Consider the following 12,187-nt stretch of genomic DNA (forward strand, 5'->3'; position numbering starts at 1 on the left):
AGGTGTCCGCTCAACCCTACTGATAAACATTAGACTTTCATATATTTTAGATTCATTACACACAACTGAAGTAGTGCAAGCCTTTTATTGTTTTAATATTGTTGATTTTGGCATACAGCTCATGAAAAACCAAAATTCCCATCTCAAAAAATTAGCATATTTCATCCGACCAATAAAAAAAAAAGTGTTTTTAATACAAAAAAAGTCAACCTTCAAATAATTATGTTCAGTTATGCACTCAATACTTGGTCGGGAATCCTTTTGCAGAAATGACTGCTTCAATGCGGCATGGCATGGAGGCAATCAGTCTGTGGCACTGCTGAGGTGTTATGGAGGCCCAGGATGTTTCAATAGCAGCCTTGAGCTCATCCAGAGTGTTGGGTCTTGCGTCTCTCAACTTTCTCTTCACAACATTCCACAGATTCTCTATGGGGTTCAGGTCAGGAGAGTTGGCAGGCCAATTGAGCACAGTAATACCATGGTCAGTAAACCATTTACCAGTGGTTTTGGCACTGTGAGCAGGTGCCAGGTCGTGCTGAAAAATGAAATCTTCATCTCCATAAAGCTTTTTTAGCAGATGGAAGCATGAAGTGCTCCAAAATCTCTTGATAGCTAGCTGCATTAACCCTGCCCTTGATAAAACACAGTGGACCAACACCAGCAGCTGACATGGCACCCCAGACCATCACTGACTGTGGGTACTTGACAATGGACTTCAGGCATTTTGGCATTTCCCTCTCCCCAGTCTTCCTCCAGACTCTGGCACCTTGATTTCCGAATGACATGCCAAATCTGCTTTCATCCGAAAAAAGTACTTTGGACCACTGAGCAACAGTCCAGTGCTGCTTCTCTGTAGCCCAGGTCAGGCGCTTCTGCCACTGTTTCTGGTTCAAAAGTGGCTTGACCTGGGGAATGCGGCACCTGTAGCCCATTTCCTGCACACGCCTGTACACGGTGGCTCTAGATGTTTCTACTCCAGACTCAATCCACTGCTTCCGCAGGTCCCCCAAGGTCTGGAATCGGTCCTTCTCCACAATCTTCCTCAGGGTCTGGTCACCTCTTCTCGTTGTGCAGCGTTTTCTGACACACTTTTTCCTTCCCACAGACTTCCCACTGAGGTGCCTTGATACAGCACTCTGGGAACAGCCTATTCGTTCAGAAATTTCTGTGTCTTACCCTCTTGCTTGAGGGTGTCAATGATGGCCTTCTGGACAGCAGTCAGGTCGGCAGTCTTACCCATGATTGCGGTTTTGAGTAATGAACCAGGCTGGGAGTTTTTAAAAGCCTCAGGAATCTTTTGCAGGTGTTTAGAGTTAATTAGTTGATTCAGATGATTAGGTTAATAGCTTGTTTAGAGAACCTTTTCATGATATGCTAATTTTTTGAGATAGGAATTTTGTTTTTTCATGAGCTGTATGCCAAAATCATCAATATTTAAACAATAAAAGGCTTGCACTACTTCAGTTGTGTGTAATGAATCTAAAATATATGAAAGTCTAATGTTTATCAGTACATTACAGAAAATAATAAACTTTATCACAATATGCTAATTTTTTTAGAAGGACCTGTAGTTACATAGTTAGTCAGGTTGAAAAAAGACAAGTCCATCTGGCTAAACCAATAAAAAATAAAAAACAGCAAAGAAAACCCAACCATACAATCCCATATACACAACCCTTTACCCGCAGTTTATCCAGAGGAAAGCAAAGCATGAATAAATTTGCTATAGCAGGGGACAAAAATTCCTTCCTGATCCCCCAAGAGGCAATCGGATATTCCCTGGATCAACTTTACCTATAAATAATAGTACCCATTTATTTTATGTACACCTAGGAAAGAATCCAGGCCTTTTTAAAGCAATCTAGTGAGCTGGCCAGAAACACTTCTGGAGGGAGTCTATTCCACATTTTCACAGCTCTTACGGTGAATAAACCTTTCCGTATTTGGAGACTAAATCTGTTTTCCTCTAGACGTAAAGAGTGCCCCCTTGTCCTTTGTGTTGATCTTAAAGTGAATAACTGTCAAGGTCTTACCTTGCCTTCCTGTTGGCAGCCATCTTGGACATGTGCAGACTGCTGTCTCTTATAAACGCTGTTTGCATCATCACTTGTCTGCTGCCTGGGCGTCGCTCAGTGATGATGTTGCACACCTGACTATATATATCACCTGATGGCTTTCAGACCTTGCCCTTGTGTTTGTGCTCCAAGGTACATCACGGCTAGCAGTCCTCTGGTCTCTGTGGTTTCTCCGTGCATGACTTGGCTTGGCTGACGACCTTCTTGGCTCTGGATTCCACATCGGCAGATGATCCTGCATCAGATGGCGACCTGGCTTTGGCAGACTATCCGCTTCTGGACTCTATTTCGGCTTGACTACATTTTTGGATGACTACCTGTTCCTGGACTCAATCCCGGGTTGGATGACTACTCGCTTACAAACTTGACCCCGGCTGTTCTTGATTTTGCTCCTCTCTCTTGCTGTGCGATTATTATTGTTTCATTAATAAATCGCTTTATTTTACTTGCATCTTCGTGTGCTCTGGTTTCCTTGCACCCTGACAATAACTCAACACCAAGTTCACTATATAGACCCTTTATGTATTTATACATGTTGATCCTATCCCCCCCCCTTAATCTCCTCTTCTCAATAGAGAATGAATTCAGTGCCTTTAATCTTTTCTCATAGCTGAGCTCCTCCATGCCCCTAATACTAATAGCCTCTAATGCCCCTTAGAAAGCTTTATCACTTCCTTGTATGTAGATTTGTGACTAAGAAACCAGACACAATAAGGAGTTTACCAGCTGACCTCATTAGCACACATATCCTGCCTTGACCTCCTTAGCACACACACCCATCAACTATATTTGACCAGCATCCCCGGCATCCCTCCAGGCATGAACAAGGCCTTACCTTAGCCCCTGCTGTGTTCCACAGAAAGCTTCATGACTTTTTTTGGTATGTAGGTTTGGGATGTGAGTACTAGTAGTACTCTATATTCCCATTGCATATGTTCCTGGATAAAGCTCTAAAGGTTCTGGGTGTTGCAGAAACCACCAGCTGGATACTGGATCAGAAAGCCACAATGAGGTTATTTACCAGCACACCATATATCATCATGTAGAGTACAAACTATTTTTATTGAAGCATGATCTCATCACAAAAAGGTAGTGCAACGTTTCGGAGTTACGCAAGACCCCTTCGTTATCACATGCCTAACGAAGGGGTCCTGCGTGACTCCAAAACGTTGCACTAACATTTTGTGATGGGATCATGCTTCAACCAAAATCGTTTGGACTTTACTTGATGATCCAAGCAGTGTGTGGGCAAATAACCCCATTGTGAGTACAAGTAAGACACAGGAAGCAGTGCACCAACTGACCTCATTAGAATACACTCTGTAACTATTAAGTATGTTTGCACTGTATCCCTCCAGGCATGCTTTTGCCTGGCTTGTTAATGTAGGCTGCCATAGCTACTATGTTTGCACGGCATCTCCAACGTTCCTCCAGATGGGCTTGGGCCATATGCTAGACTCTCTGCATGCGGTTGCATGTGGACCACGGATTTGACACCCCTGATGTAGTGCAAGGGCCTGTCTGATTGGATACAGAGTGAATGGATAGATAGGTGGATACTCCTATTCCATAGTTTTGGTAAATCTAAAGGAAATTGTACAGAGATTGTTAAGCATATGGCCACGTTTATACACCTTAAATGAACTAATCGCTCTTTCAGTGCCATTAATTGTTATTGCATCCCAAACGCAAAAATAAACACAAATTTAGCTGCGTGAAACGTACATCAAACACAGCAAAACACACAGTAAAAAGCATGCAAACAGCAACATGCCAAAATGCCCCTACTTTGCTGGATGTAGGGCAGCCAATTTAAATCAATGGGCTGAGCTATGCATGTCGCTGGAAAAATCAGCCAAAAAAACATCCCACTACATTGGGAATGAATGGGGCCTGAAAGTGAAACTGGTGTGTTTACACATGCATGTTTCTGAACAAAAAATGCGCGCTTGTGTTTGTGTGCACTAAAATAAACTTTAGCTTATTTTTTACTGAAAATATAGCTTTTTTAAGTTGAACTAATATCAAGTGACCCAAATTGCTACTATGGGCTATGTTATTCTCCAGGATTTCTGCTTTTAGAAATTATATCATGTTTTGGGTTTTATTCAGCTTCATATTTAGAAACAAAATTATATATTATATATTTACACAGTGGGTGTAAACACCCAATGTTCCTTTAGCAACCATTGACAGTGGGATGCTGTCATATATAGAAGAAATAAAAATACTGCTGCTATATATGAGACTCTTGCAAAAAGAGGGCTGAACTGGCAAAAGGTTGGGCATTCATCTGAGCAGCCAAACTTTAGTCTGAACCTCGGTTTGGACCATGCCATTGTCTCATTCCTAATAATCAATTGCCAGTGTTGCATTTGCACGATGTGAATATATTTGAGCATCTTTAAATTAAATTATAAATAAACCTTTATATACAGATATGATTTGTACATAATACAAAAGCCATTAATATAAGGGACCTCTGGATAACTTCTTGAAATTTGATCTTGAGATTTAAATGAGTGTTTCTAAGCATGGCTTCTTGTGACTTTATAGTGTACAAGTATATACAGTGCATCCGGAAAGTATTCACAGCGCTTCACTTTTTCCACATTTTTTTATGTTACAGCCCTAATCCAAAATTGATTAAATTAATAATGTGCCTTAAAATTCTACAAATAACACCCCATAATAACAACCTGAAAGAAGTTTGCTTGAAATCTTTGCAAATTTATTAAAAATAAAAAGGAACAAAATCAGATGTACATAGGTACTCACAGCCTTTGCTCAATGCTTTGTTGTAGCACCTTTGGCACCATTTACAGTTTTGAGTCTTTTTGAGTATAATGCTACAAGCTTGGCAAACCTACTTTCGGGCAGTTTCTCCTATTCTTCTTTGCAGGACCTCTCAAGCTCCATCAGGGTGGTTGGAAGCGTCGGTGCATAGCCATTTTCAGATCTCTGCAGAAATGTTCAGTGAGGTTCAAGTTTGGGCTCTGGCTGGTTTTTATCAAGGATATCTCTGTACATTGCTGCATTCATATTTCCCTTGATCCTGACTAGTCTCCAAGTTCCTGTTCCTGAAAAACATCCCCAGAGCATGATGCCTCCACCTCCATGCTTCACTGTAGGGATGGTATTGGCCAGGTAATAAGTGGTGCCTGGTTTCCTCCAGACTTGACGCTTGCCATTTAGGCCAAAGAATTCAATCTTTGTTTCATCAGACCAGAGAATTTTGTTCCTCATGCACTGAGAGTCCGTCGGGGTGCCTTTTGGCAAACTCCAGGCAGGGTGTCATGTGCCTTTTACTGAGGAGTGGTTTCCGTCACTCTACCATACAGGCCTGATTGGTGGGGTGCTGCAGATGGTTGTTCTTCTGGAAGGTTCTCCTCTCTCCACAGAGAAATACTGAAGCTCTGTCAGAGTGACCATCAGGTTCTAAGGCCCTTCCCCCCTGATCCCTCAGTTTGGCTGGGCGGCCCGCTCTAGGAAGAGTCCTGGTAGATCCAAATTGTGGAAAAAGTGAATACTTTCCGGATGTACTGTAGTTATCATATTATTTTTTTATATGTATGCTATGTTTTGAGGACTGTATAGGTTTGGTGTGGAACTGCTTCATTTACTGACCTGTCTGGTTTATCCTAATTTTTTTTCTCAGATCATGAATATTTTATGTGGGCAATCAAGCTGCATAATGTGTTACAATGTGTTACATTACAAAAACATTTCACCACTCTTTAAACTCTACCTTTCTCTACCCCCACCCTTTTGGCTGGACAGGGAATGAACAGCAACAGACTGATTAGGTCACCCCTCTACTGCTCACTTCTATCAACATGTCTATTGTCAACACATGTGCATGGAGAATAAAGGATTGGCTACCAGGGGGATTGTATAATACCAAATTAAACTTAGTTATCTTTTACTAGTTTGTTAAAAAAATACAATTAAAATTTAACTCTGGGATAAGCAAATATTGTCTAAATACAAGAGGCATGCCAATTCTTAGTGAATCTTGGTGTGCTTTGTGTATTTCTTCCAGATATGTGCAGTAATTTAATGTGAAACCTTGCTTCTGTGCAGGAGCTTCCTGTAATAAAGCCGAGTTACTGCTGCTGTCTCTTCTTGGGCTGGTATTGTCTCCATTCCTTCCTGTAGTTTTCTATAGGCAGCCTATAGTGGTTGGACCCTCCTACAGCTTTGCAATCTCTGATGCTGTCACTACTTAACTAGTTTACATTGCATTAAAAAAATAAACACAAGGGCGCATCGGCCTAGCAAATTATCCTCCATAAAGGCTTTATTAAATAAAGAGATAAAAATACTGCCAAATGAGTTCTTGGTATGTGCATAACAAAATAATGTGTTGCCGTCACCATCAGAAATGGAAGATATACTGTCCTCAAGGGCTTGAAATGGCTTACACGTTTCAAGGCCTAGTCTCTTCCTCAGAGCCTTCTAGATTACATAACTGAGAATGTAAATGCATTTGGTGCATACAAAGTGGATTTATGTAATTTGTGGCTATTGATGCATACAGCCTATTAAAATTATTGTTTTTTTTTCTGTTCAATAGTTCTAGTAAATCTAAAGGATTTTGTACAGAGATTTTACAATCAGATTGCATAGTGTATGGCCATCTTTATAAAAGTACATAGCAGGGAGTGGATTGAAACATCTCTCAGGCCCCGTTCACATCTTCACATAGTGGGAACTCGCGTTCCTGCAAATGTCTTTTTTTCTGGGGGGGGGGGTGCATGTCCGCTTGTCACACATGCACAACAATCGCCCCAAAGAAGATCCAGAACTTTTTTTTAGAGTGTAGCATGATGCGTTTTTTTACCATGCTTTTTGGTGCGTCTGTTTCGGTAGCACACAGCAAAACATGCATTTTCTGTGTGGTTTGCCATGCGTTTGAAAACAATCAGATGTAAATGGAGCCTCATTGTTCTTGTGTAAAGAAACCACTTTCACTTTCAGGTCTTATTCACACTTAGTGTAGTGGGAATGCCTGTTTTTGCTCATTTTTCGGGTGACAGGCATAGGGCAGCCCGTTGATTCCAATGGGATGTCTTATACATGGCAAAGTAACTGCTTTTGGCATGATGCAAGTTGCACATTTTTTGCTGTGTGTTTTGCTGTGTTTGTTACTCGTTTTTTCATGTGACAAAATGTTTGTCTGCTGTACAGTTTAAATAGCGCTGAAAGCACAATTAGTTTATTATATCTGTAGAAAGGTTGCCACTAAACAACTACTGGTCACACTAAACAATCTGATTATACAATCTCTGTACAATCTTCTTTAGATTTACTAAAATTGTGGAATAGGAGGACCCACCTATCTGTCCATTCACTGTGTATCCAATCAAGCAGGCCCTTGCACTACAACAGGAGTGTCCAACTCGGGGGCTGCATGAGGCCGCAGAGAGTTTAGCATGCGGACATAACAGCTGTGGCAGCCTACATTGAAAACAGGGCAAATTAATGCCTGGAGGGATGCCGGGGATGCTGTGCAAATATATTTGATGAGTGTGTGTGCTAGGGAGGTTAATGCAAGATGTGTGTGCTAATGAGGTCAGCTGTTAAACTCCTTCTTGTGTTTTACTAGTTTCTAAGTCCCAAATCTACATACCAGGAAGTGATAAAGCTTTCTGAGAAACTCATTAGGGGCTCAGGCAAGGCCTTGTTCTAAAAATCAAAGAAAGCTTTTATTTTTTTGCAACAGGTACATTAATGGTAAATTGGTACATAGGGAAACTGGAATTTAGAAAAAAAAAGTGAACTTTGCCTTTAGTGATTATTAAATACAGAGTTGCATTAATTTTTTTTTTTTTCAAATTCTTTATTGAAATATGCAAAGTTAACAAAAACAAGTGTCATATACGGTAACATTAGAAAGTGCAGTATAATAGAAATATAACTGACTGCGAGTTATAGCAGTATTGATCAAAGGACGTAGACAATCAGCATTTCAAAAGGAGAAATAGTAAAAGGAAGACTCATGTAATCATTTAAACGTGTAAACCAGCATCGTGCAGTGACAATGCACATCATCACATAAACAGAGTTGTGGGTCAGAATATCCACATAAAAATGAGCATCTAGGTAAGTATGTCTCGGTATTCAGTGCGTATAATAAATACACAGAGAGATCCTTTCTCACTGGGAAAACGAAAAGATGAGTAAAAGTGACACAGGGGTAGAATGAAGTTATATAATGCTTGTGAAAGGGAGAGAAGGGGAACACAGGTGGGGGGGAGGAAGGAGGGGTGGGGATAGGGGGGGTAAAGGTGACGGGAGATAAGATAGTGGCAAGCGGGTAAAGGGAACAGATAAAGGAGGGGAACAGGGGGGGACTCCGGATGGATCCCGTGTGGTCTTCCGAGTTTGCAGTGCGCAAGGCTCAAGCGGCAGCCTGTAGGGCCCTGCCCTCATCTGAAAGGATGAACATATTCCAACATCCCCAAGTCGCCGTGTATTGTTCCCTCTTGCCCTGCGAGGTCATCACCAGGTCCTCAAAGTCATTTATTTGTTTAACTCTGGAAAGCCAAAGCGGTATTGAAGGAGGGGTCGTAGATTTCCAGCACAGTCCAATGCATCCCTTAGCTGCGTTGAGGAGGTGGCGCAGGACCGATTTCTTATAGCGCTGCGGGGGATAGTCGTGCAATGCAGCAAAAAGAAAGCAGGATCGTCCTGTAGGACAACATCAGCCACATTTTGGGATATTTTTCGTACGTCAGACCAGAAATTCTGCAGTCGGGGACAGCTCCAAAACATATGGAGCATGGTACCCCGGTCGCCCAGGCAGCGCCAGCATCTGTCCAATGCCTCGGGAGAGAAGCCGGCTATCCGAGCCGGAGTGTAATACCAGTGCGTCATCAATTTGTAGTTGGTCTCCTGGAGACGCGTGCAGATCGAGGAGCGCAAAGAGAATCGAATAATATTTTTGCGCTGGGTCGCCGTGAAGGTCCTCTGTAGTTCCCCCTCCCACTTCAAGTGTCCCGGGAGGACAAAGTCCCCCGGGGGCTCCGAAAGTATGGAATAGAGCTGGCATAGGGCATGAGGCAGGAGTGGTGTCCCCTGAAATAAGGATCTCCAGGGGCGTCAATGGCCTCTCGAAGAGTGAGCGTGGCACCAGCCCTCGGAGAAAATGCAGCAACTAAAGCGCTTGCCACCTGGTAAGTACAAACGGGCCACCCTCAGCGGTAAGCTGCATAAGGGAAGGCTAAATCGCATCGGTTCCAAAGTGCTGCACTCGGAAATGTCCCAGTGCCAAGAGCATTCGATACCTCCCTCCATCACAACCCATCGGAAAGGCCATGTTGCCCAGAACCGGAAACATGGGTGAGTGCACAGTTCGGGCCGCCCCAGGGGTCAGGATCTGGGAGCAGATCCGGAGGGTCGGGCCAATAAAGGGGTGCCGCTTGACCCGATCGGGCACTGAGCTCAGGCACCACGGCGCACCCGGGAGATGGGCCGGGGACATGGACAACGTCGTCCACATCTTCAGGTTAGCATGCCTGCACCAGTCCACGAGTCTGTTTAGGTGGGCCGCTTGGTAGTACCACTTGACATCCGGGACTGCCACTCCGCCATGGGATTTGGGCAGCATGAGTATGCGTCTAGCTAGCCTGGGTCACCGACCTGCCCAAATAAATTTGGTGAAGCGGCTTCCACCTGCCAAAAAAGATGGCTGGGATAGACACCGGCAATGTCTGGAACAGATAGAGGTACTTCGGCAAGATGTACATCTTGAGGATGTTGCATCGACCAAACCATGAGTGTAGCCCAGTCGACCATTTTGTCATCAGAGCGCGGGTGGAGGTCAGAAGAGGAGGAAAGTTCAGGCGATAAACATCTCCAAGGTTTGGGGGAAGCAGAGTACCCAGGTATTTGAGTGCAGGATCAGCCCATTTAAAAGGAAAGCTGTGGCAGAGAGAGACCCTGGTCCGCTCAGGCAGGGCCATAGTTGATCTTAAGGTGGGAGACCGCCCCATAGAGGTCGAACTCACGGAGGAGATTAGGCAGTGAGATCAAGGGGTTGGTCAGGGAGAAAAGAAGATCGTCGGCATAAGCCGAGATCTATAAGGATGTATCGCCTATCGATATCCCAGAAATATCCGGGTTGAGGCGAACCTTGGTCAGGAAGGGTTCCAAGGAGAGGACGAAAAGAAGCGGGGAGAGGGGACAGCCCTGTCGGGTCCCGTTAAAAATCTGGAAGGGTTCGGAGAAAACGCCATTCACCTTGACCCTCGCGTGGGGGCATGAGTAGATACTCGAGATCCAGCGGAGCATGCGGGGACCAACCCCGAAACGTCCAAGAACCTCAAACGTGTATCTCCAGCTCACCCCATCGAAGGCCTTCTCAGCGTCTGTGCTTAAAAAGACGGTCGGGCTGTGCGAGACTTTAGTCAAGTGTATGAGGTTCAGGGCCTTAATGGTGTTGTCCCTGGCCTCCCTGGACGAGATGAAGCCCACTTGGTCAAGGTGGACCAAGTCCGGCAGGAAGGGTTGCAGCCTGGACGCGATTACTTTAGTGAAGAGTTTCAGATCAGTGCATTAATTTATAAATGTCATATCTGCATGGACTTCAAGTGTAAAGGTTTAAAACAGTCAGGTTGCAGTGTCTGAACATTTTGTATTTTCTGTGATTTTGTTAGCATGTGTAGTATATACTATGTACAGTATGTTATTGTTGAATATTATATTTACATACAGTATATCATTTATTACCTGTTTTGCTACTGCTCTTGCCAAATCTTTGCAGGTCTCTGTTTTTCCTGTTCCCGCTGGCCCCTCTGGAGCCCCTCCTAGGTTTAGCTGTAGAGCTCCCATAAGAGTTCTGGAAAAAAAATGCACAGCTTTTTTCTTTAATAAAGCTGATCAAAATCTTATTTAACAGAAACTACAGTGTCAGCGAAGTTTTAAGTACATGTATAAAATGAAAATAAATATTAAAACATTGTATTTTAATATGTTTCAGAGGAAAGTGTTCATATGTTATAATCCCTAATGAGCTTTTTAAACTACATTAAGGCTAGAAACTCCAGAGTACAGTAAACAGCGAGGGCTGGAATATAGAGGTCATTACAAAAGCACAACAATACATAGTGAATATTAGTAAGAATAAAAAAAAGGCTATTTACAGAATACTTTTGTCCCTTTAGAGTAGAGCTCATTTACTTTTATTTTAGTTAAGGCATTTGCAAAAAGTAAATGCAGGAATTTTAAACCTTTATAAAACTGTTTTATTTTATTGTTGGAAAGCAGATGATATATGTGAGTAGGTTGGTTCCTATCTCATTCAAACTGTTACACAATGGTTAATGTGTACTTTTTTAAATATGTAAGTATTCCAGCTTGTGACTAAGCAAGCAAGAAGAAATCTTCTGCCAAAAAAATTTGAAAACTTAATTCAGATTTGTGGCTTATATTTAAATACTGGATGAATTTCAATAACTGGTTAAGAGAATTAGAAATGTGTTAGTAATTAGAGAAAAGCTTAAGGTTAAGATTGAACATAAATTTGACACAAATTTAAGTCGTTTTTAGTTTGGAAAAACAGCAAACTAATGGGCCATACACACTATAAGATTTTCTGAAGACTTTTTCCTTTAGACTTACCAAAACCATATAATATGAGGTCAAACCTAAACACTTTCTATTTGTATGCAATCTGGCAGGCCCTTGCACTACATAGAAAAGGTAAATCTGAAGGAAATATAACCACAAAAGTTGGATAGTGTGTATCCAGCTTAAGGTGGTTGTTCCCAACTATTGCAACCAATTACTTATATTGCACATCCTGGCCTTTGAACTGTGATCATGTGCCTTAGAAGGGCCAACAATTGCTCTTTAATAAATCAGGTGAAAATGTTATTGGAAGGAAATGGAAGGAACTGGGCATAAACAATGGTTCCAAAGGGGGGAGTAGCCACGCCGTCACACCACACCACGTGTTCCGCACTGCAGGCGGTCACGTTCGGTACACTTGGAACCATTCTTTATGCCCAGTTCCTTCCATTGGCCATGTAAGTGTGTTTCTTTTTTAATAAAGTTTTTTTAAAAGGATAATGCACTATTGGCACTTCATATCTTTTGCTATGGGGGAG

General features: G+C 42.6%; 1 protein-coding gene across 1 annotated transcript in view; it reads right to left on the minus strand.

The window, feature by feature from the left end:
• LOC309552619 (dynein axonemal heavy chain 3-like) overlaps positions 1 to 12,187 on the minus strand; it is a 1,537,563-nt gene that overhangs the window by 1,364,800 nt on the left and 160,576 nt on the right. The window contains exon 4 of the mRNA XM_082253560.1: positions 10,809 to 10,917. Within this exon, the coding sequence (XP_082109686.1) occupies positions 10,809 to 10,917 (109 nt within the window). The remainder of the gene's footprint in view (positions 1 to 10,808; positions 10,918 to 12,187) is intronic.

Source organism: Pelophylax lessonae, assembly GCF_965119305.1.
Source record: "Pelophylax lessonae genome assembly, chromosome: 4".
NCBI lineage: Eukaryota > Metazoa > Chordata > Amphibia > Anura > Ranidae > Pelophylax > Pelophylax lessonae.